Source organism: Labrus bergylta, chromosome 22, assembly GCF_963930695.1.
Source record: "Labrus bergylta chromosome 22, fLabBer1.1, whole genome shotgun sequence".
NCBI classification, from domain to species: domain Eukaryota; kingdom Metazoa; phylum Chordata; class Actinopteri; order Labriformes; family Labridae; genus Labrus; species Labrus bergylta.
This window is the reverse complement of record NC_089216.1, coordinates 321,251-345,198: the sequence shown is the minus strand read 5'-3', so window position 1 is coordinate 345,198 and position 23,948 is coordinate 321,251. Positions and strand designations below refer to the sequence as shown.

At 44.7% G+C, this 23,948-nt stretch overlaps 1 protein-coding gene across 1 annotated transcript in view; it reads right to left on the bottom strand.

The window, feature by feature from the left end:
* The window catches only part of cfi (complement factor I), a 23,147-nt gene extending 694 nt beyond the window's left edge, over positions 1–22,453 (bottom strand). The window contains exons 1-35 of the mRNA XM_065950878.1: positions 22,295–22,453; positions 20,540–20,733; positions 19,662–19,815; positions 19,266–19,329; positions 19,003–19,171; positions 18,698–18,900; positions 17,598–17,705; positions 17,382–17,504; positions 16,127–16,159; positions 16,015–16,035; positions 15,611–15,753; positions 15,427–15,530; positions 15,063–15,167; positions 14,790–14,965; positions 14,609–14,710; positions 14,361–14,509; positions 14,013–14,069; positions 13,897–13,902; positions 13,148–13,538; positions 11,510–11,576; positions 10,564–10,720; positions 9,990–10,097; positions 9,090–9,273; positions 8,781–8,926; positions 7,879–7,977; positions 7,115–7,261; positions 6,195–6,819; positions 5,798–5,830; positions 5,686–5,706; positions 5,282–5,424; positions 5,049–5,152; positions 4,685–4,789; positions 4,412–4,587; positions 4,231–4,332; positions 1–7 (exon numbers count right to left, since the gene is read on the bottom strand). The exon at positions 1–7 is cut by the window's left edge and continues 142 nt beyond it. Of these exons, the coding sequence (XP_065806950.1) occupies positions 1–7; positions 4,231–4,332; positions 4,412–4,587; positions 4,685–4,789; positions 5,049–5,152; positions 5,282–5,424; positions 5,686–5,706; positions 5,798–5,830; positions 6,195–6,819; positions 7,115–7,261; positions 7,879–7,977; positions 8,781–8,926; positions 9,090–9,273; positions 9,990–10,097; positions 10,564–10,720; positions 11,510–11,576; positions 13,148–13,538; positions 13,897–13,902; positions 14,013–14,069; positions 14,361–14,509; positions 14,609–14,710; positions 14,790–14,965; positions 15,063–15,167; positions 15,427–15,530; positions 15,611–15,753; positions 16,015–16,035; positions 16,127–16,159; positions 17,382–17,504; positions 17,598–17,705; positions 18,698–18,900; positions 19,003–19,171; positions 19,266–19,329; positions 19,662–19,815; positions 20,540–20,733; positions 22,295–22,354 (4,586 nt within the window). The 5' untranslated portion in view covers positions 22,355–22,453. The remainder of the gene's footprint in view (positions 8–4,230; positions 4,333–4,411; positions 4,588–4,684; positions 4,790–5,048; positions 5,153–5,281; positions 5,425–5,685; positions 5,707–5,797; positions 5,831–6,194; positions 6,820–7,114; positions 7,262–7,878; positions 7,978–8,780; positions 8,927–9,089; positions 9,274–9,989; positions 10,098–10,563; positions 10,721–11,509; positions 11,577–13,147; positions 13,539–13,896; positions 13,903–14,012; positions 14,070–14,360; positions 14,510–14,608; positions 14,711–14,789; positions 14,966–15,062; positions 15,168–15,426; positions 15,531–15,610; positions 15,754–16,014; positions 16,036–16,126; positions 16,160–17,381; positions 17,505–17,597; positions 17,706–18,697; positions 18,901–19,002; positions 19,172–19,265; positions 19,330–19,661; positions 19,816–20,539; positions 20,734–22,294) is intronic.
* Between the last annotated feature and the right edge of the window lie 1,495 nt (positions 22,454–23,948).

Genomic DNA, 23,948 nt, shown 5'->3' with positions numbered 1-23,948 from the left:
AGATTACCTGAAAACACACACACATAAATGAGCACCTGCACTGTGTGTGTAAATCAGCTTGTTTATCAATCAATCAATCAATTTTTATTTGTATAGCGTCAACTCATAACAAGTGTTATCTCGAGACACTTTACAAAAAGCAGGTAAAATACCTTACTCTTTGTCTATTAACATTACAAAAGAGCAGGTAAAAAGACCTTACTCATTGTTATGTTACAAAAAGCAGGTAAAAGACGTGGTCTGATGTGGTCCCTTTTCCTAGTTCTAGTCAGTACACAAGCTGCAGCGTTCTGGACTAGTTGAAGAGTCTTTAGAGACTTGCCAGAGCACCCTGACAAAAGAATATTACAATAATCCAATCTGGAGGTAACAAATGCATGAACTAGTTTTTCTGCATCATTTTGCGACAGGATATTCCTGATCTTGGATATATTACGAAGGTGAAAATATGCTGTTCTTGAAACTTGTCTGATGTGAGAGCTAAAAGACATATCTTGATGAAACAGAACTCCAAGATTCCTAACAGTGGTGCTAGATGCCAGGCTGATGTCACTAAGGACAGTCAAATCACTAGAAAAAGTCTCTCTGAGGTTCTTAGGGCCTAGCACAATAACTTCAGTCTTGTCTGAGTTAAGTAGCAAAATATTTCTGGTCATCCAGGTCCTAACGTCCTTAAGGCACGTTTCTAGCTGACATAACTGGCTGGTGCCATCGGGCTTCATTGATACATAAAGCTGAGCATCATCTGCATAACAATGAAACTGTATGGAGTGTTTCCTCATAATATTTCCCAGAGGAAGCATATATAATGTAAAGAGAATTGGTCCAAGCACTCAACCTTGTGGCACTCCATGGCTAACTTTAGTGTGCATAGAGGACTTATCATTAACATGTACTATGGTGGACTCTAAATCCTGACTGAAATTCCTCAAATAAACTGTTGTCATGGAGAAAGTCACACAGCTGTTTAGCTACCACCTTCTCCAGGATCTTTGAGATAAAAGGAAGGTTGGATATAGGCCTGTAGTTAGCTAGAGTTCCTGAATCTAGAGTAGGCTTTTTAAGTAGAGGTTTGATTACTGCTACTTTAAATGACTGTGGTACATAGCCTGCCAGTAAAGACAAATTGATCATATCTAATATAGAGTTGCTAACTAAGGGAAAGACTTCCTTAAACAGCTTGGTTGGGATTGGGTCTAAAAAACAGGTTGACGGTTTCGATGCAGTTTCGATGCAGAAATAATTGAATTTAGCTCTGAAAGGTCGATTGGAGAAAAACAGTCTAGATTAATATCAGGTCCTGGAACTGTCTCTGCCGTATCAGATGTATCTGCACCAGGTAAGGGCAGGAGGTTACCAATTTTTGTCTCTGATGTCGAGAATTTTGTTATTGAAAAAGCTCAGGAAGTCATTACTGGTGAGGGCTAGAGGAATACAAAGCTCAATGGAGCCATGACTCTCTGTCAGCCTGGCTACAGTGCTGAAAAGGTATCTAGGATTGCTTTAGTTTTCCTCGATTAGAAAGGAGTAGTAGGCAGCTCGAGCGTGACGTACAGCCTTCATATATTTTCTATGACTATCCTGCCAGAATAAACGAGATTCTACCGTTTTGGTCAAGCACCATATTCTTTCAAAATTTTGCGACGTTTGTTATAAAGTACGGGTTTGAGTTGAACCATGGAGCCACTCTCTGTCGTTTGATAACCTTCTGTTTTAGGGGAGCAATCGAATCAAGAGTAACTCTCAGCGAATCCACTGCACTATCAACAAACTGATCTAGCTGAGAGGGACTAAAGCTATCATAAGAGTTTCCAACTGGGTTGAAACACGGTACTGAATCAAAAGCAGCCAAAATAGCTTCCTTAAATCTAGCCACAGCACTATCCGAAAAACTTCTCGAGAGCACATTTTTATAAAGCAGAGATAATTCTGGTAGGACAAAGTCGAAAGTAATAAGGAAATGGTCTGATAGAAGAGGAGTTTCTAGGAAAACTGTAAGGTTTTGGATTTCAATGCCATAAGCTAAAACAAGATCCAGGGTGTGTTTAAAACGATGAGTAGGTTCGTTTACACCCTGGGTGAAACCAGTAGAGTCTAATAGTGACATGAAAGCTGTGCTAAGGCTATCATTATCAACATCCACATGGATATTGAAGTCACCTACAACAATTATTCTATCACTGCTAAGGACTACATTTGATAAAAATTCTGCAAATTCAGATAGAAACTCAGAATATGGGCCAGGAGGACGGTAAACTACAACAACTAGAACTGGCTGAAAGGTTCTTGAGACTGGATGTGAAAAACTAAGAACAAGGCTTTCAAAAGAAGAAAAATTCAGCTTTGGTCGAGGGTTAACTAGAAGACTAGAATTAAAAATAGCTGCTACTCCACCACCTTGTCCGGTGTCTCGAGGTATATGAGTACTAAAATGACTGGGAGAAGTGGATAATTTTTTTTTTTAAAGATTTATTTTGGGCTTTTCGTGCCTTTAATGCAGAGGGAGGACAGTGGATAAAGTCGGAAACCAGGGAGAGAGAGTGGGGAATGACATGCGGAAAGGGGCCATGGGTGGAAGCGAACCCGGGCCTACCGCTCGATACGAGAGTCTCAATACATGGGACGCGCACCCCAGGAGTGGATTCATTTAAACTAACATATTCATCTCGACACAGCCAAGTTTCAGTCAAACAAATAAATCAATATGCTGATCTGATATCAGATCATTCACTAAAAGAGATTTGGATGCTAAGGATCTAATGTTCAAAAATCTGCAGTGAATCTTCTGATTTTTTAGCAAAATCGTATTCGTAGTTTTGATTCTAATGAGATTTTGACGATTTACGCCTTTTTTTTCTACGTTTGGATGACTTATAAAAACGGGTCTGGGCCGGGGGACAGACACAGTACCTATAGTATAACTACAGTTCGATTCAGAATTACAGCTATAGTGACTGGGAGACAGATCTAAGGGAGGCACAGAGAAGCGTGTAAGACTGCAGCTCTGCCTCCTGGTCTGAACTCTGTTGTTGTTGTCAAGGTTTTGGACTAATAACCTCTGCTATGTTTCTAGATAATAGAGCTGCACCGTCCAAAGTGGGATGGATGCCGTCTCTAGCTAGCAGACCAGGTTTTCCCCAAAAAGACTGCCAGTTATCTATGAAGCCCACATCGTGTGCTGGACACCAGCTCGACAGCCAGCGGTTGAGTGATGACATGCGGCTATACATGTCATCACTGGTCTGATTTGGGAAGGGTCCAGAGAACACTACGGAGTCCGACATCGTCTTAGTACACACCGACTCCACATTAACCTCAGTGACTTCCGACTGGCGTAGTCGGGAGTCATTAGTACCGACATGAATTATGATTGTATCAAATCTACCTTTAGTCTTTGTCAGCAACTTTAAATGAGATGTGATGCCGCCCGCTCTGGCCCCAGGTATACACCTAACTATGCTCGCTGACTTCGCTAGCTTCAGGTTTCGGACGATGGAGTCTCCAATAATCAGAGTTTTATTCTCTGTGTGTCGCTGAGTGGGGAAAATTTGTTTGAAACGTGAAGTGGTTGGTGGGGAACCGTGTGCTTCGATTTTCGACTATGCTTTCCTCTGACAGTAACCCAGCCACCGCCTCCCGGCTGCTCGGGAGCTACCGGGGAGGAAGCCAAGCTATGTCGGCCCGCACCGGCTACAGGTGGCTGGCTAACTACTGCTGCATACGATGACTCTGACTCAATGGTGCGGAGCCGTCTCTCTAACTCAGACACCCTCGCCTCCAAAGCTAAAAATAAACTACATTTCTTACATGCATCATTATCACTAAAGGAGGATGAGGAGTAACTTAACATCTGACACGTAGAGCAGGAGAGAGCAGGAGAGGGAGAGACAGAAAAAGAAGCCATTATAAATAAAGCTAACTGCTAAGCTAGGCTAAGAGTAGGTAGCTAAAATAAGGGTTTGTCGCTAGAGAGAAAGAGTGCTTTTGGATTACTTCTGTTTGTCTGAACGTACAGGGTGTTGGAAACAACAGTCGCAAGAAACTAGGCAAAAATAACAATTAAGCTTTTAGCTCTAACGATCAGCACTGAACAACACAGAACAAAAGCAGCGTAGAACAGGAAATGATGCAATACGCTCACCCGTAGTACGTAGCACGTAGCATGTGTGTGTGTGTGTGTGTGTGTGTGTGTGTGTGTGTGTGTGTGTGTGTGTGTGTGTGCAAACCCACCTGCACACATCATGCCCGGTTTGAAGCGATCTTTGTAAAATCCCTGACAGTCATCGATGAGGGACACGTTGGCCCACTGTAAAACCTGAGCTGCTCGGCCGTCTGTCAAAACAAACATTTAGATTTCAGTTCTCACATTTAAAAACGATTTATTTCCCTCCGTTAATCTCTACTTTGTCACCTGCGGTCCGTCCCCACCCGGAGATGCTGCAGGTGTGGTTGGGCTGGAACAGGTGTGTTGTCCAGGGAACACAGACGGCGCTGACGGCCGGGTTATCCATCAGACACTCCTCACTGAAGGGAAGCTTCTGCAGCTGCACCAGAGCGATGTTGTTCTGGTACGTGCTGGCGTTGTACCTGCAGGACATTCACTCTGTTACCATTCAGTCAACATTCACTTCATGTATTAATGCCGTGCTCTGCAGGGTAAAGGTTTAGATAAATGGACGGATACATTGGGTGGATGTGAATCTCCTCGACGGGAATGATGTCGGTCGTGTCCTGAACGCGAGACTTCTTCCAGAGAGAAAACTTCACTTTGAATGCAGACGGGTTGGGCCTGACGTAAAGAGAGGTGAGAGACTATTAAACTGAGAGCATGAACATCAGATAATGCATCACCAACAAAGAGGGGTCACTGATTGGTTGTCTCAATGAGTCGAGTGAGGTGAACCTTCAGGAGTTAAGTGTTAGATGAACTGAACTTCTGTTGGTTTGTCTGGGAAGCTTTCCCAACAGGATTGGTCAGAAGTCGATGCGTATCTCAGGTGCACATAGTAGTCTACTTTCCTGCTGTATCAACATTCACAGATCCTTACCTGACGCAGTGAGCAGCGGTGATTACCCAGCATCCTCCGATATAAGCGCCCCCACAATCAATCTTCCCTCTTTCCTCCAGAGCAACCTGCCACTGGATCTGAGTCTGCAGACGGACACACGAGGGTATGTTTCAATGTAACGTTCAGGATCCTTTAACATGAAGGAACTGACACAGGAAATGATGCCGCCGCTAGCAAGACACGGTGTTGATCTAACAGGTGTGTTTACTGACCGGGTTTGCTGGGACTCCACCCACCACTCTCTTGACTCGGCTGCTCCGTCCTCGCTCCTCCGCTTCCAGATCGTCCACCGGGGTTGCATTGGGGATCCCACAATGCAACCTGGTCTCCATATGCTTCCTGCTGACCTTTATTTCTGGACACAAAGAGTTCCTAAACATTCATACCCAGCTGTGATGATATTTGGTGATGTTCGGGAAACGCTGAGTCCTGGACCCGTTGGCTGTAACTTGACTTTTGGTTTACTAGACTGCAGCACTGACACATGACTACCCTATTATGTGCACACCCGACTTCTCCAGACATATGTGAGGACTAAAACGGTCCCTCCATTGACCCTGAACGTCGGGATACCTGATGATACATTATTGAAATGATTGCTGTGTTGGTTACGTACCTTCCTTTGGAGAATGATACTCTGAAACGAGGAAACAACAAACATCCTTATCACCAACACAACTATCATTCAAAGGGATCAACACACTGCAACGCTTCAGTTACAGACGTACCTGTGTTGTTGAGTCTTTTATCAACCACTGGATCTGTTGGAAAAAGACATATTTTATAGAGTAAAATCACTGGCGGATGGTTTTAAACTGACAGAACTAACAAATGACGAGTCATTTTCATCGACACTTGATTCAACCTACGCTTCAAAAGGTTCTTTAGTTTAATTTGATTCAATTTCTTAGATTACACAGTGACTCAAAGAACATCAAAATGACTGACTTCACACCACATGGGAATGTAAAACAACAGAATCTAAAATAACATTATTTATTTGTTCACTTCTTTTTTTTGTACATAAGGCTAGCTAATGAGCTAGCTAATGCTAAAGCTATGCTGTCTAGCTGAATGCACCATTCTAGCCTTAGAGATGTTACTCCTGTTCTGATGTTTTGGTACCTTGTCCTGTATAATCAGCTTGGCGCTCGACACGGGTGTTCTTCACACTCCGAGCTTGAAAATCAGGGACGTCATCTTCTCCATTGCCCATCATGAACCCGCCCAAATCAAACCCCGCCATGTCAAACGTATTCCCATGTGATCCTTTGGAATCTCCCATGATGCTGCCCTTGGCACCACCAGACTGGAAGTTGCTGGTTGACGAGGAGGAGGAGGAGGAGGAGGAGGAGGAGGAGGAGGAGGAGGATGATGGTTGGCTGAAACCTGGAAAGAGGGAGTCCATCCCTCCATCACTCAGGGCTGCCATTGACTGGCACTCTGGCCCTCCCTCCATCACATGCTCCACCCTTTCCACTGGGCCGTCCTTTGTGTGGACAACAGTGGTCTTGGTTCGCCTGGTGCATGTGATGGTTGAGCTGGATGTGGATGTGTGACTTGTGCTTGGATAGCTGCCACCTACACCAAATAAATCAACTCCAAACTCAGTGGTGGATTTAGCTGATGTGGATGAGGAGGCCGATGATGAGGATGTAGATGGAGAGAGGGAAGTACCTGAGACTTTTGAGATGGTTGCTGGGGATGTGCTGGAGCCTTCCTGCGATAGGATCAACTGGACTGCCTGCACCTGAGAAAGAAAAACAAGATGTTAAATTGGTTTGTCTTTAGTGAGTGAAATCATTGGTGGGTTTTTTTTGTTTTCTTTCACTGTACCATCATCAGATAAAGTCTGTGAGATTTTTTGGATGTGCAGAGAAATTGGAGAGCTAGCTTTCCGTTAGCTACGTGTTGTGTTGATGTGGGACTTGAAGGCTGTGACTCTCGGGGGAGTTGTGTGCAAACACCATACCTGTATGACTACGCAAACCTTTTGATGGGACTTTTAGTGTTAAAGGTGTCAAACCCAGAAAAATGCCCCTCACCTCAGGGAACAGGTTTTCTTTCTGCTGCCCGGCAACATCCTTGGACTTGTAGATGCTGTCCACTAAGACGTCCTGCAGTGGCTTGCTCTTCATCACGTACAGCGTCCCAACAGACTCCTTAGGTGTCTGGTTGTCCAACTGGCTGACCTGGAAAAACATTAAAAGGAAAAAGTTGGTTCTGCTCTAGGTCCTTGACAATCTTTATCAACCAGGTATGGAATAGTAAACGCAAAAAACAAATTGTTAAAGCAACACTCTGTAACTCCTCCTCCTTCAGTCGTTCCGATCTAACAGAACAATAACCTCCAACAGGGAGAATGGCGTCTCTCTCAGAGCGCCCCGCTCGCCTGTTTTTAGCACTATGTAACTTTGTCAGCGGGTTGAGGTCATCTGGTGAGAAGTGCATACGTCTTCACGGCTCTAGTTCTACAACAGTTCCTTGCTTTGAACTTTCCTTACTTTACACTTTGTGTCTGTCATCAGGTATCAGCTGGTGGTTATAGCTGACAACAATCAGAAATGTTTCACCTGCTGTCGTCTGTAGCTGCAAACTTAAACTCTGTTACAGAGCACTGTGTTTGGTTACTGGATGTAACTACAGTTCTATGAGAATGTCTGAGACCTCTAACCAGCTTTGCTGTTGGTTGTTCTCCTTGGGGAAACACTGAATGCTTTCAGGTTTCTAAGGTTACTTTTTTAACACAGGAAGAGAATCTGGACGTAGGTTCCCTTCAGTCTAAAGTTCATGTCCATTAGTTTCTTACCTGCTTTTCCAGAGCCTCGTAGCTCTCCTTGTCCACCTGGTACTCAGAGTAGCCTGCACAGGATCCTTTGCAGGAACGGAGCTTAATATCAATGTCCACCTAACAGACAGGACGAAGAGTTGGAAATAGGTGGAATAGATTAATGTGCGTTTATTCACCAACTGGACAAAAGATCTGAACGTAAGCAGAAGTGGAGAAAGTCATGAAATCTATTGTTGACCTGAGCCTGACACTGAACAAACATCTGGGAAACATGGACCCAGATGAAGAGGGCCACATCGGGGGGACCCAGATAAAGAGGGCCACATCGGGGGTGCCAGATGAAGAGGGCCACATCAGGGGGACCCAGATGAAGAGGGCCACATCGGGGGGACCCAGATAAAGAGGTCCACATCGGGGGGACCCAGATAAAGAGGGCCACATCGGGGGGACCCAGATGAAGAGGGCCACACCGGGGGGACCCAGATGAAGAGGGCCACATCGGGGGGACCCAGATAAAGAGGGCCACATCGGGGGGACCCAGATGAAGAGGGCCACATCGGGGGGACCCAGATAAAGAGGGCCACATCGGGGGTGCCAGATAAAGAGGGCCACATCGGGGGTGCCCAGATAACGAGGGCCACACCGGGGGGACCCTGGCAAACTTTAGCTAAACTCAGAGGCGCTGCTCAACAGACAAGCAGGCAACCGCTCAGGGCCCTGGACCAGTAGCCCCCTGAGGGCTCACAAACTTAAACCAAAGCAGTGGCTCAAAATGTGCACAGTGGGAAACCTCCCTAAAGGGGCCCCATCTGAAAGCACTCTCTCTTGTTGTTAATGAGTTAGTTTGATTTTCTAACTGTGGTATAAACCTCTTGGCCCCCCTTGCTGATATGACTTTGTGAAGTGCTGTGCCTCCGTACCTCCAGCCGCTGCATCTCCACCACCTGGTCTTTGACGCGGTCTTTCAGGGCGGCCAGGATACTCAGCTGTCTGTCGATCTTGATCTTCATGTCTGTGATTCTCTGACGCAGACTCTGGGCCAGGTTGTAGTAGTTGTTATCGTTACCTGGTGGAAAACAGGAAGGAGGTTTTATCTGATGTTGACACCTTCTTGATTTAGAAACATGTCAAAGAATCCACAACAGAAGCTTCATTTGATATACTCCATGAACATTGATTTGTAAATGTCAGCAGAGTCCAACTGAAACATTTGAGATGGTTAAACTAACCGGAGTCGATGATAAGCTTGTCCTTCAGGTAGTCATAGGTCTGTTTGGACGCCGTGTCTGCAGAACGGTGTTTGGCCTTGTTTTGTTCCAGGAGGCTGCGGATCTTCTCGATCTTCTTCAGCAGGTTGTGGTCAGATTTATCCATCAGACCCTGAATCCTGCAGCCGGACGGACATTTAAAACCCTGAGACACGAGGGGAGAAAGATCAGAAGCGTCTTCTTTCCCTAAAGCTCCTGAAAACAAACTGGATTACAGATATTTAAATACGCTCTTCAAAGTTGTTCTTAAGGAGGAATTCAGTGATCTTAAAACTCTTTCCTGTTCTGCATTACATATGCTTGAAGTTTGAATGACCTACAGATTATTATGAATATAATAATATATCTACTGATTAGTAGATCAGGAAACCGGATGTGAGGCTTTCATGTGATCCTTCAAACACAACAGGTCCAAAGTGTCTTAAAGTTCTTGATTCTGTCAAAGAAAGGTTCAGACTCGTGTGGTCAGACTATGTTTGACTCCTGAAATCACTTCCTTCAAAGACCCCCGACCGACAGTCTTTGAACCCTGCAGGACACGTTCCAATGTTTTAAAGGTTTGGTATGTGTGTATTACACAACAAGAGAAAACACTGTTAAGGCCGGGGGAGATCAGATACTCTCTACTCCCTCAGACTCATCAGGTCTCTCTCTGCAGGGATCCTTTCTGTTGTCAGAACAACAACCTGAGCCTGTCAGGGACACACTTCACATATCTCTGTCCTCTGATTTAAACACAGTCTCCCTTTAAGCTGTTCTGACCACTGTTGGAGAAATAATTCATGGATGATTTATTTGAGCACCTGAGGGTTCATGTCAGCAGAATGAGGAAGCACTAACAGAACAGGAAACAAGCCGTACCCATTCGTCATCTGAGCAGAAAGGCCACTCCCTCTGAGAGGCACATTTCTCATCTCTGGTGCCGGGCTCCACTAGACGAGCTCCTCTGGGGTCCACAATGATTTCTGCCTGCACGCCCATAAAGAAGAAGTCAGAACGTTTCAATCAAATGTTCTCATCAGTTTAAGAAAACCCCAGAAAAAGATTTAGGATTCTAAGTTCATGTGTTTTTAGTTGTCTTCAGTTTGAGGAACAGCGTCTAAACCAAAGTTCAGTCACTCTGAATCCTCTGATTTATCAGTTTGTTTTTAAGCCCTGAGTTTACCCTGCAGGTTTCTTAAAGTCAGAACTGTGATACAGAGACTGAATGTGTTCTCAGAATGAAGGGTTAGGGTTAGGTAAGGGTCTCACCCTTAAAGGAGCAATCTTTAACTCACACCTAGTGTTTAAAATGGGTACTGCAGTCTAAACATTACAGAGAGCTGAATGAATATTCAGAGTAAAGTTAGCTTTGTTATAAAACTGTCTGAATCATGGTCCCCTCATTCCATCGTTATCTCAGCTCGTTTTAAAATATTTAAAGTTTGAGTCTCACCAGAGTCGATGCCACACAAATCAAAGCGAGACAGACGAGGCGCTCCATCTTGGTATCCTGTGAGTGACGGCTGCTCTCTGAACGATGTTTGAAGCGGAGTGACGGCTGCTTCCTAAATGATGTCTGATCGGCCGTCTGACCATTTAAAGCCTCTGGAGGTTACTCGTGTTTGTGCTGATCGATCGGAGGCTGTTTGTCGTACTGTGTGTATCTTTGCTGAACCCCCGCACTGAACAAACTGACCACCCCACTTTACTGATCCAGGAGGTTACTGGTGCTTGACCCGGTGTGCTCTCTGAGAGCAAACAGTGACTAACAGCACGGAGAGTCAACATGAGGAGTCCTGAAATAATGAATCACTGAGAGTCGTCTGTTGATGTGTCGTCCTGTTTAACTCCTCATTCTCTAGTTTGATGTTTAAATTACAAAATAAAATGTTCCTGTGACGATTCAGAGGGACTGCAGAGAGGCTTCAGCTTTCTCTCCTTTTGTGACTTTAATCATTTTCACTTTAATAAAAACATTTGATTTCTTCTTTAGTCATGAGGTCAAAGTTCGTTCAGGAACTCTTCAGCTGGTCCTGATGTCTGTCTGAGGACGAGCGTCGCCCCCTGCTGTTGGAACAGAGGTATGACTGTCACCTGTCAGAAACATCACAACCGCACTGAGAAGTTTCTGTATTAACCAGGAAGTCAAAAAACAAATGTTCCTGCTTGAAGACAGAAAATCATGAAATCAGATTTTTAACGCTGAAGAACAGCTGGAGACACGTGACGAATGAGCCTCGTCGTTTTGTTGACGTGTTCATTAAAGAGTTTTTACACCTCTGTGAAAGTCTTTAACATCTCTCTTACTCCTGGATGTTATTATTCAAATCATTAGCAGATCATTTCACTTCTGTGACCCTGAACTTCCTCCAGTGTGCACTGCGTGTCTGCTCCGTTACGGCTCCTTCTCGCCCGTCACCCACCAGCGGCGTCCTCCGTCTGCAGCACGGAGAGCGCCGCCGTCAGCTGGAGTGCCGAGACAAAAGAATTCAAAGGAATCCTCGCCGTAACTTTACAGATTCACTCTGGACAGCACGAGTTAATACGATGAATGTATAAAACTGGATATAAACACACAGAAGGTCCAATCAAAGTATTTTTTTCTGAAATTAAACAAGATGTTGTAATGTTTCTGACTTCCTGTCCCACTCTGTGGTTCATTGATGCTCCGTGCTGCAGAAACAGAAGCTTTGTGTTTCTGCAGCAGACGACGCAGCAGAGACGGAGGAAGAACACGAATAAAGTCCTCTCTGCTCAGATCATGATTCATTATTTTCATCATGAAGGGAAAGAACTGTAGATTTAATATGTAGAGAAGACAAATCTGGGTCTGTTTGAGTCTTTAAACAACAACACCAACACGTTACTGTTCACATTAAAGGTCAGTGAGCTGTGTAGAGAGTGAGATGATAAAGGTATCTTACTCTCTGATCATTAAGGAAACATGCTATGTTGAAGTGCTGGCTTCTCTGACAACAATGCAGCAGCCAGTATGTCCTCCTTCTAACTTTACATTCTGCTCCTGAATGCTCTGGATGGTAGAGTCTATGCTTCGCTGAGCATCCCCAGCTGAGCAACATGTCCGATGTGTCCTTGGGGAAGACACGTAACCCTGAATTGCTTCTGTGGCGGTGTATGAATGGGATTAGTTACTTCTGATGGATGATACTACATAGCGACCACTACCATCAGTGTGTAAAAGGGTGTGAATGTGTGTGTGTGACAGGCGGTGTGAAAGAGCTTTAAGTAGTCGGAAGACTAGAAAAGCGCGATATAAGCTCAAGTCCATTTACTATTTGTTTGGACCAGAGAAGGTAGGTGCTTTTAAAGCACCCCCACACGGTCTCTGTTCTGTGGGTTAGGGTTAGGGGGTCTCTGTGCTGTGGGTTAGGGTTAGGGGGTCTCTGTTCTGTGGGTTAGGGTTAGGGGGTCTCTGTGCTGTGGGTTAGGGTTAGGGGGTCTCTGTGTGGTGGGTTAGGGTTAGGGGGTCTCTGTGTGGTGGGTTAGGGTTAGGGGGTCTCTGTGCTGTGGGTTAGGGGATCTCTGTTCTGTGGGTTAGGGTTAGGGGGTCTCTGTGCTGTGGGTTAGGGTTAGGGGGTCTCTGTGTGGTGGGTTAGGGTTAGGGGGTCTCTGTGCTGTGGGTTAGGGGGTCTCTGTGTGGTGGGTTAGGGTTAGGGGGTCTCTGTGTGGTGGGTTAGGGTTAGGGGGTCTCTGTGCTGTGGGTTAGGGGATCTCTGTTCTGTGGGTTAGGGTTAGGGGGTCTCTGTGTGGTGGGTTAGGGTTAGGGGGTCTCTGTGCTGTGGGTTAGGGTTAGGGGGTCTCTGTGTGGTGGGTTAGGGTTAGGGGGTCTCTGTGCTGTGGGTTAGGGGGTCTCTGTGTGGTGGGTTAGGGTTAGGGGGTCTCTGTGCTGTGGGTTAGGGGGTCTCTGTGTGGTGGGTTAGGGTTAGGGGGTCTCTGTGCTGTGGGTTAGGGGGTCTCTATGCGGTGGGTTAATCTGTGGGTGGTGAGGTGATGCAGGAGACTGAAGCTGCTCATACAGACGTTACACTCAAAGGGCTTCAGGCCTGTGTGAAGGCGGATGTGTTTGTTGAGGTTGCTTTTGTTGTTGACTAGTTTCCCGCACTCTTTGCACTCGTAAGGTTTCTCCCCAGTGTGGTTCAGCTGATGGTTCCTCAGGCTCACTGCTTGAGGAAAGCACTTCCCACAATGTGAGCAGCGGTACGGTCTCTCTGCAGTCTTGTCACACTTGTGACTGGTCAGCTCAGTGAGGTCTTCAAAGTCCTGCCTGCACAGGGAGCAGCGAGGTGGTTTCTCCACATGCGATAACTGGTGTTTTCTCAGACCTGCTGGGTCACTATAAGCTTTCTCACATTGTTCACATTTGTCTGGTTTCTCTCCGGTGTGACTGCGCTCGTGGTTGATGAGATGCTGCAGCAGCGGAAGCGTTTGTCACAGTGTGAGCAGCTGTGCGGTTTCTCCCCTGTTGTTTCTGTTGCTGAAGGATTTAGGGCACAGTGTACACTTGTGGGGTTTCTCTCCTAAGTGGGTAATCCTGTGATCTGCCAGTGACCTCTGCAGTCCAAAGCGTTCGGGACACAAATCACACTGGTACAGTTTCTCCTCCGTGTGGACCCGCTCATGCCTCTTCAGTTTTGCCAGCAGTTTAAAGCTTTAAATCACATTTTTAAAAGTCGTATTCTGCTTCCCCCTCCTGATATATCACACATCCAGACACATTGTGGGCGTGTTAACCTTTATTAAGTGACAACAGGTAAAAAAAACGTACCATCAGCTGCAAGAATGGATTAGACAGATTTACTAGATTTAATATTCTGAAAACATGTTTTCTAGGTGTAATTTGATTAATTTGAGATGTGATCAATGTGTTCATCAGGAGTTAAACCTGGTGACTGCAGGCCAGCCGGTGTGAAGTCTGATCCATTCAAAGTAATGAGCCACCTGCAAACCAGAAGTGATGTTACATTTTTAATTGTGACATAGTTTATATTTAAAGGAGCAGTATGTAGCTCTGACCCCTAGTGTTCAAAATGGGTACTGCAGTCTAAATTCTAAATATTGTAGAGAGCTGTGTCTTCCCCCCACACACAGGTTGCCATGTGGTGGTTAGAGTACTTCTTATTGAACTACAGATTTCACCTATGGTTAAACACTGAAGCTACAGTGTCATCAGGCTCATGAAAATGTGACTCAAACTGAACTGATGATAAGATGTGTATGAACACGTGTTACCTGTGTATAAACACCGGGGAAACCGGGCTGCCCACACCTTTCCCCCCAGCTCACGATGCCCCAGAGGTAAGACACCCCGAGTTCATCCTTACAGACCAGAGGACCCCCACTGTCCCCCTGACACGAGTCCACACTGCCGTCCAGATCACCTGAACACACACACACAAATGAGCACCTGCACGGTGTGTGTAAATCAGCTAGTTTGTGTGTGTGTGTGTGTGTGTGTGTGTGTGTGTGTGCAAACCCACCTGCACACATCATGCCTGGTTTGAAGCGATCTTTGTAAAATCCCTGACAGTCATCGATGAGGGACACGTTGGCCCACAACAAAAACTGAGCTGCTCGGCCGTCTGTCAAAACAAACATTTAGATTTCAGTTCTCACATTTAAAAACGATTTATTTCCCTCCGTTAATCTCTACTTTGTTACCTGCGGTCCGTCCCCACCCGGAGATGCTGCAGGTGTGGTTGGGCTGGAACAGGTGTGTTGTCCAAGGAACACAGACGGCGCTGATGGCCGGGTTATCCACCAGACACTCCTCTCTGAAGGGAAGCTTCTGCAGCTGCACCAGAGCGATGTCATTCTGGTACGTGCTGGCGTTGTACCTGCAGGACATTCACTCTGTTACCATTCAGTCAACATTCACTTCATGTATTAATGTCGTGCTCTGCAGGGTAAAGGTTTAGATAAATGGACGGATACATTGGGTGGATGTGAATCTCCTCGACGGGAACGATGTCGGTCGTGTCCTGAGCGCGAGACTTCTTCCAGAGAGAAAACTTCACTTTGAATGCAGACGGGTTGGGCCTGACGTAAAGAGAGGTGAGAGACTATTAAACTGAGAGCATGAACATCAGATAATGCATCACCAACAAAGAGGGGTCACTGATTGGTTGTCTCAATGAGTCGAGTGAGGTGAACCTTCAGGAGTTAAGTGTTAGATGAACTGAACTTCTGTTGGTTTGTCTGGGAAGCCTTCCCAACAGGATTGGTCAGAAGTCGATGCGTATCTCAGGTGCACATAGTAGTCTACTTTCCTGCTGTATCAACATTCACAGATCCTTACCTGACGCAGTGAGCAGCGGTGATTACCCAGCATCCTCCAATATAAGCGCCCCCACAATCAATCTTCCCTCTTTCCTCCAGAGCAACCTGCCACTGGATCTGAGTCTGCAGACGGACACACGAGGGTATGTTTCAATGTAACGTTCAGGATCCTTTAACATGAAGGAACTTGTGTGTTTACTGACCGGGTTTGCTGGGACTCCACCCACCACTCTCTTGACTCGGCTGCTCCGTCCTCGCTCCTCTGCTTCCAGATCGTCCACCGTGGTCGCATTGGGGATCCCACAATACAACCTGGTCTCCATATGCTTCCTGCTGACCTTTATTTCTGGACACAAAGAGTTCCTAAACATTCATACCCAGCTGTGATGATATTTGGTGATGTTCGGGAAACGCTGAGTCCTGGACCCGTTGGCTGTAACTTGACTTTTGGTTTACTAGACTGCAGCACTGACACATGACTACCCTATTATGTGCACACCCGACTTCTCCAGACATATGTGAGGACTAAAACGGTCCCTCCATTGACCCTGAACGTCGGGACACCTGATGACACATTATTGTAATGATTGCTGTGTTGGTTACGTACCTTCCTTTGGAGAATGATACTCTGAAACGAGGAAACAACAAACATCCTTATCACCAACACAACTATCATTCAAAGGGATCAACACACTGCAACGCTTCAGTTACAGACGTACCTGTGTTGTTGAGTCGTTTATCAACCTTCGGACCTGTTGGAAAAAATATCTATTTTATAGAGTAAAATCACTGACGGATAGTTTTAAACTGACAGAACTAACAAATGACGCTCCACAATATGTTCATAGTTGGACAACAAGTTGCACTAAACTCTTAAAGGGATACTTCACCCGTTGAAACATGAATCTGTATTGACATTGGGTCATATATGTCGTAGAAATGTGAAATAAATTTAACGTTTCGATTCTGGGAGTGAGTTCCCACTCACTGATCTGTGATTGGTCTGTAGCTTCAGTGGTCAAAAATATGAGGAACTAGCGTTCATCATCATCAAAATCATCATTTTGCGTCACTGGAAGCTCCTGTTCAGACTCAGAACTGCAAATATTTCACATCTCAGGGGAAAATGAGGGCGGGATGCACGACCATTCAAAAATACTACCAGGTTTCTAATGATACAAAGATTAATGCTAATGGGTGAAGTATCCCTTTAAGTCATTGGTGTGATTGGACCTAAGCTAGAGAACAACAACATCCAAACTGGCCCCTCCTCCAGAGCTCATCGCCACCAGAAGCACACGCCCACTGCAGGACTTTAGCGTGTACGTTTAGTGCTTGTACCTACACTGCAGGCTACCTGAGAGTTGTTGTGATGGGAAAGCCGATCATTTAGCAAGCTAGCTAACAAGCTAACAAGCTAACCACCGGTGTTGTGGACCTGCCTGTCTAACAGAAATGATCGCTCTTCATCACATTCCCAAAGAGCCACATGTGGGTAAAAGACAACACAAGGTTCAACCTCGTTTTAGAACGAGCTTTATCCGCTCTGCGTTTCACCTCACTGTGATTATATTTTCTCTTCTTTGCTGCACACACCAGCTCCGCCCAGAAACGTCCCGAGTCAACCAGAACAAAGCAGAACAGTTAAATCCAGTCAGAGGACAGAGCCTCTGCAGACACAGTCACCACCACACATGTATGGAGGCCCAGAAGGGACAATGGAGCAGCTTTACTTTAGGAGAAGACTGTATTTTATTTTGAAGGAAACAGGATACTGACTCTACCTTTAAAGAACAAAAACAAAATGGCCGACAGAGCAAACAACTGCTGTTATCCTATTCCTAAAACTGTAACAAGTGGTTACCTAACACACATAATGAATGCTGATATGACAGAACAAGATCTTCAAACCAAGGTGAACAATGGTGGGCTGAAATATTTAAACATTTATGTTGGAGTGTCTCTGTTTCTCACTGCTTTCAATAGTGTGCTTGAGCGATTCATCCTCGCCATCCAGGCAGTCAATCTGTCCGTCACGGAGGGCCTCTCTATGCACACACACGCCCGTCTTACAGCGGAAGCTTCTGTTCCTGCATTCTGACATGAAAACATCAACACAAGAAATCAGTCAAGTCAAAGACACGCCGTGAAGAGTAACCAGAAGTATTGGTGTGTTTAACTTTGATTTACTTTTGCAGCACATCTCGTCACTGCGGTCGCCACAGTCGTCCACGCCATCACATGTCTGGTTCAGAGACACACACTTTGTGTTTGCACATCTGAAGTCACACTCCGCCTCTGAAACAAATTTAACAGGACTCAAGGTCAAAGGTCAGAAACAACTTCTCATGATGGACAGGCTAAAGGCATCAATCAGAAATGTTCATTTATTCTGTTTGTCCGACTAGAACCGGACTGAGATCATACTATCTGTCAATTTCCACATATTCCGAGAGCATTCCGTCAGCGCCACGGTTTTGCTCCATCAGGCAACGCGCGCCCTAACCCTCTGGGTCCATTTCTGCAGCTGTACTGGTGGGTTCATGAGATCACAGAGAACTACAAGATCACGCGGGAATAAAGAGAACATCGTGCTAACAACATGTAACACGCCTCTCTGAGGATGATTTGTTGTTCATTCTGTTTCCTTGTATGACTTCCTGTCCGGGTCGTCCTATTCTGTCCAGCTTGACGTGTGCATGCAGCCAGCTCCGTCGTAAAATATAATTGGAGCATATTCGAAAACGGATCAGAGAATAGCTGCTGGTAAGAGACGGACTGCGGCGTGCGATGTGGAAGCAGGAGCATTTATTAATTTGGCAGTGCACGGTGTTGTAGTGTGCGGCTTTTACTGGCCACGGCGCGTACAGACTATGTGAAAAAGTAAGTTGAACATCTCAAAGTCTTTGCTTGCATGGTTACGACCCCAGCAGACCTAAACTGGACTAGTCGTTCTGAGCGCGCTTCTCGTTGACCGGCGAGTAAAACTTCATGAATGTTTGGCAGAAAGTCATAAGAACCCAAGGAGCAGGTATGGACATGGTGAGGAAAGGAAAATCCAGAACTGATTGTTTGGTATGCTGAGAGCGGGCATATCAGCACCTAGCATAGCAGCACCTAGCATAGCAGCACCTAGCATAGCAGCGGCAGACGTAAAAACGTTTTCCCCTCGTGCCGGTAGACGGTATTCATATTAAACTGCCCGATCCAGCTCAAACCGTAGCTCGCCTTCACTGTGCATGGAAACGTACCGAGTGAAGGAACAGGACAGAATCCAAAAACATACTGACCATTCGCTGCCTGTGAAGCCCCATAACAGGTTGTCGTGGAAACATTCCTTTTGCCAATATTCACCGTGTTGTAGATTAAACACTCGGCTAAGGAGCTCTCATAACCTTGGCAGCGGATGCTAGCACATTTCTCTGGGAACTGCTTTTCCTCCCCGGGAGTTATCAAGGACTCGTATGACACATCACCAGCAGTCACTGCCCCGCTGTAGAAACACAAACAGAAACACTTAGAGGAAGAATGTGAAACTTTTTGAGCCCCTGAGCACCAGCGAGAACAAGCCTCATATAAATCTATAAACTCTCACAGTGGAAAGCCATGCTCCCTGCAGGCTACGTTAGCAGCAGCCATGTTCCAAATCTTCTTACAAACCAGTGACTTCTCTCCATCACTTCCTTCTTCTTTTGTGTTAGGAATGGAAACTTCTATCACTCCTGTTTCTGGGTGAATCGAACTTTCAAACTTTTGATAGCTCGCTGTGGTGAGACAGAGAGAAAGAGACATGAAGAACCAGAAGTAGTAAAACAGTAACACCAAACATACAACAAGGCACTTCAAGAATCTGCGAACCTCCGCAATGTTTCCCAAAGTGGGACATGGCAGGTTTCTTGGTCCGACACGTGAGCGCCATAGCCTGGAAAACAGGTAAGAGAAAATGTGTTGCCTTACTGACAAACCTTCATTCCATGCAGTTACATTTATAGATAATACCGCCCGGAGAGGGCTGGGTTATTAAAATCATCCTGGTCTTAAGGGTCTGTAACGAGAATCATTGAGATTTTAAGATTCAATTTAGAGTCTGTTTCCGATCCTGTTGAATGGTTCTTAATCTTGCCAATAGATACAGATGACAACTAAGCAGGTCAAGCATGTTTGAGAAACTTATAAGCAGCCAAGAAAACTTCACAATCCTGTTTTTTAACCAGTTCGGACTGCTAAATATGCGCAGCTCCATTGGACGGTTACCTGACAGTACGATCGGTAGCTTCTGTTGTCTTTCCCACAAACTGGCTCCCTATCATCAACCGGACACAAGTAGGGCGGTTTACAGGAGCAATGTCCATCAATGCAACGCTCCCATGGACGACAGAACACCAGGTTACAAGATGCCCGAGTTAACCTGAGAACAGTTGAAAACAACGACAGATAAATGTCACGTAATCTATACTCTGTAATCAAACAAAAATAAATTCATACTTTTGGCTTTGGAAAGTTTGACTTCCCTTGCCAAATTTTCTTTTGGGTATGCCATCTTGGAAGGTATTCCTGTAGTCACCATGTCAACACAGTTCACCGTTTAAAGCCCTGTGTGCACCTAGTGTTTTTTTCTGAGTGCCAGCGACCTTTTTTGATTGTTTTCAAAGAGATGAGAGCATTTGCAGGAGCAGGCGGCCGCCAGGAGAAAAGGGCGCTCTTTTTCAAATATATGATATTCCGCATAGTTTTGTCGCCTATAGATCGAGTCTTGTACCCACATCCTTCTCACTCCGTGTCTGATCAAGAAATAACCGATCTCAAATATAAAACATGCAGTAAAGAGTAACGGAGCAGTGGCGGTCATACAGCAGCCGTGGTCAACAGACTGTTGAGTTGGACGTGCAGTGCTTTTCTTCTCAGTGCACAAATGCTTCATGCAAACGCTCCTGAGCGCACAGTCAGCGCTTTTCGGCTCAGAAAAAAACCCTAGGTGGACGCTGGGCATAATCCGAACCTATTTGCTGTTTGAGAGACAGTAGGTCAAATCTCCTAAAAAGTAGCCTGTTTCCTGACCTCAGCCAAATGTCCAAGGCAGGATTGAGATTTTGCGCCCTTTAGGAAGTCCCAAAGAATCCAAATAGACTTACTTCTTATCCAGACACTCAGGTGGACCCAGGAACTCATCTGGCATTGCTACCTTAGATGCTGTAGGGGCAGGACTGGTTGCTAAAGGTGTGGGGCGTTGGGTTGGTAACTGTGGTTTCAGTAGCATACTCTGGATCTGCTGAATTTGCTTGTCTGTAGGTTTACGGTCATTATCCTGATAATTGCCTTGTGTCTTCTGCAGGAGCAATTTAAATGTGATAAAGTTAAATCAAAATGAACACAAATCTGACTTTTTGCCGATAAATTGTTACGCAGATGATTCATATGTTTATATCTCTGTAAAAGTAAAAGTACAGACATTAAATTATGACAACATTATGACAACAGTCAAATTAAAGCATTTATTGAGTCATCTTGTTATCAATCAAATCTAATTATTTAGTCATTAGCCTTTATATTTGGCCATCGTGGACTCCTCAGTAACAATATCTTAAAGTCCTGGCAAGTTAACTGTCCTCAGTCCTCAGCCAAGACCTTAGGGGTTGGTTTGCTATTCTCATTTCAGCATTTTAAGATAATCACATGACTAATTTCATCCATCATCTTCTCAAATGTTTGACCAATGAACAACTTAGAATCTGGAGGTAGAGTGGGTTGTTTCTCATTTCTACATTTGGGGGTTCGATTCTGAGTTAATGACAAGAAGAAACAGCAGGAAAATAGAAACGCCAGCAGACGTCATCCTGACAAACACAAAGACTCAGAGAGGAAAGTGAAACGTCTTTACGGTAGAAAACAAATGCACAGACAAACTCTCTGCAAAAGAGCAATGAGACCGTCAGCCTGATATTGCCTCTGCCCACTGATGATGACATCAATCAATCATTAGCCTGCTTTGTCAATGTGGACACAAACACTGTCAGAAAACCAAATGATCCAGCTGACTCATCATGTTATGTCCCACAGAAGTCAATAAAGTGTCAGGGGAGGGGTGCATGTGGGAAAAACCTGTTAAGTCAGATTTTAAATTTCCTTTTAACCAACCTCGAAATTATTAAACTAGGGACATCCCTGATTCGTTAAATGTTCTACAAACTAAGCTAGCAGCTTATTTTCCAGCTAGTTTCTTTGTTTGGTTAAGAAAAACAGTTGATTACATGGTTTGAATCTAATTATTTAAATGTGTATTATCTCAAGATTTTATTGTTTTTTAAAGCCAAACAGATTAGTCCTTGAGAAAAATGTTGGTTTGCTCTGTTGGGGCCTGTGTCCACTAATGGCTTCTTTTACGCTAGGAGTGATCACGTCTGAAATTTAAGAGCACTTGTCAATAGCGCTTACTGTTGCTAGGTTACGCAAGGTGGCTCACAGCACTTTTTGCTTCTCTCCGTATTGATCATTATTCCTGTTTTAAAACGATTAATGTGTTTTATATTGGATTTTATTTGGGAAAATTTCTCCTCTGCCATTGTTGTTGACAAAGCTAGTATCAAAAGTCCCGCCCCTTCTCAATTTTCATTGGTAGGTGAAGGACAAGTGACATTGATGATCTCAACTATGTTACAAAGTGGTTTTCAATGCAGTGACAAAAAAAAACAACAGACAAAGAACAACCAAAAAAGATAGTTTAACGTAAATTATACTGAATTTTGGAACAAAATATGCATTCTGTTTAACGTTCACCAAACTTAACTTCTGTACAATAATACAATACTACACCTTTCCATGTATCACCTGAGACCCACACCTGAGTTTAAAGAGGGAGTCTGAAAGACAGCATGACTGAGTTCACTCACCGATTCTGAGTTAATGACAAGAAGAAACAGCAGGAAAATAGAAACTCCAGCGGACATCATCCTGACACAAAGACTCAGAGAGGAAAGTGAAACGTCTTTACGGTAGAAAACAAATGCACAGACAAACTCTCTCTGCAAAAGAGAAATGAGACCAACAGTCTGATATCGCCTCTGCCCACCGACGATGACATCAATCAATCATTAGCCTGCTTTGTCAATGTGGACACAAACACTGTCAGGAAACCCAATCGATCCAGCTGACTCATCATGTTATGTCCCACAGAAGTCAATAAATTGTCGGGGGAGGGGCGCATGTGGGAAAAACCCAGATTCTTTAGAGTACGACAGATTTTCCTACGGGGACGATGATGTTGTATAAAAATAATAATTCATACATTATTAATCCAGCGAGGGAAATTTGGTTTTACACTCAGTTTTGGGGTTCAAGTTTTGGGTGTCATATTGTATTGTAACATATCATATCGTGGCGTATCATTATTTATCGTAACTTATTGTTACTTATCGTAATGTGTCATATCACATATGAGTGTACAGTATATAATGCATACACTGGGGCGGTTTTTGAAACTACTTACACACAACCATCAAACGCAGTATGTAGTATACTCCACTCTTAGTTCAACAGTAGTATACAGTATGTACTGCAGACTGCGTTGGACAGTAGTCTGACCTAAAGTCCAACCCAGTACTCTAGATCTACCTCCTCAGCATGTGGATGATGTCATTTCTCGGATCGGTAGGATGTTTCAGGATATGACCATCGAGCTGTTCAGACCAGATCAGAACATCTGCTGTACTGCTGGTGACCCTTGGGAAGGTGGTGAAGGCCATCATGGTGACAGAAGATTCTGACTTTGGACCAAATCTAGACATTTTCAGGAGTGTGCATGAGATTGAGAATTTTAGCTTGAAAGAAACATAAACATCAATCTCATGATGGCAATGATTGGTTAAAAGACACAAACAGTGTTTGAAACTGTATTCATTTATTTGGTTTTGGTTTGGGAACAGACACAGATAACCAGAGAGAGCAGATCAGACTAGTAAGACAACTTTAAATCAAGATTAACACGTCAAATATACAAGTATCAAAATTCAGATATAAACAAAGACAGTCAGTGCCGCGATTCAGCTCCATCTGACAGTGAGCATCCTGCCCCATTGGGTCTGTTTCTGGAGCGTGAGCGCAGCCATGAGTGGCTGTACTCACAAGATCACAGGAGAACTACAAGATCACGCGTGAAGTGGAAACAGGAGCATTGAGAACAGTGGCAGCAGACGGCACCATAGAGTGTGGCGCTGACTATATGGAAATTGGCAGTGAGACAGTTTATCTTTAAGGTGGTCTTTTTAATACAACAATCTGTTATTTTGATGAGCGATTGAAGCTTTACCAATCAGATCAAGAGTCAATTTTCTTAATCAAAATCTGCCGCCAGTAAAAAGAGCACTTCACCGTCGTAACAGCACCAATGTGTTGCCAATATATTTGTGCTGTTACAACAGTGTGCAGGAGTCTACCTGCTATATTTGATCATTAAAAACAAGAAATTACCAAATATGGGTTGCCTATGACATCTTCTTGTTGTCCTGATATCAGTTGGATTTTTACTGAAATCGTATCAAAGTTTAA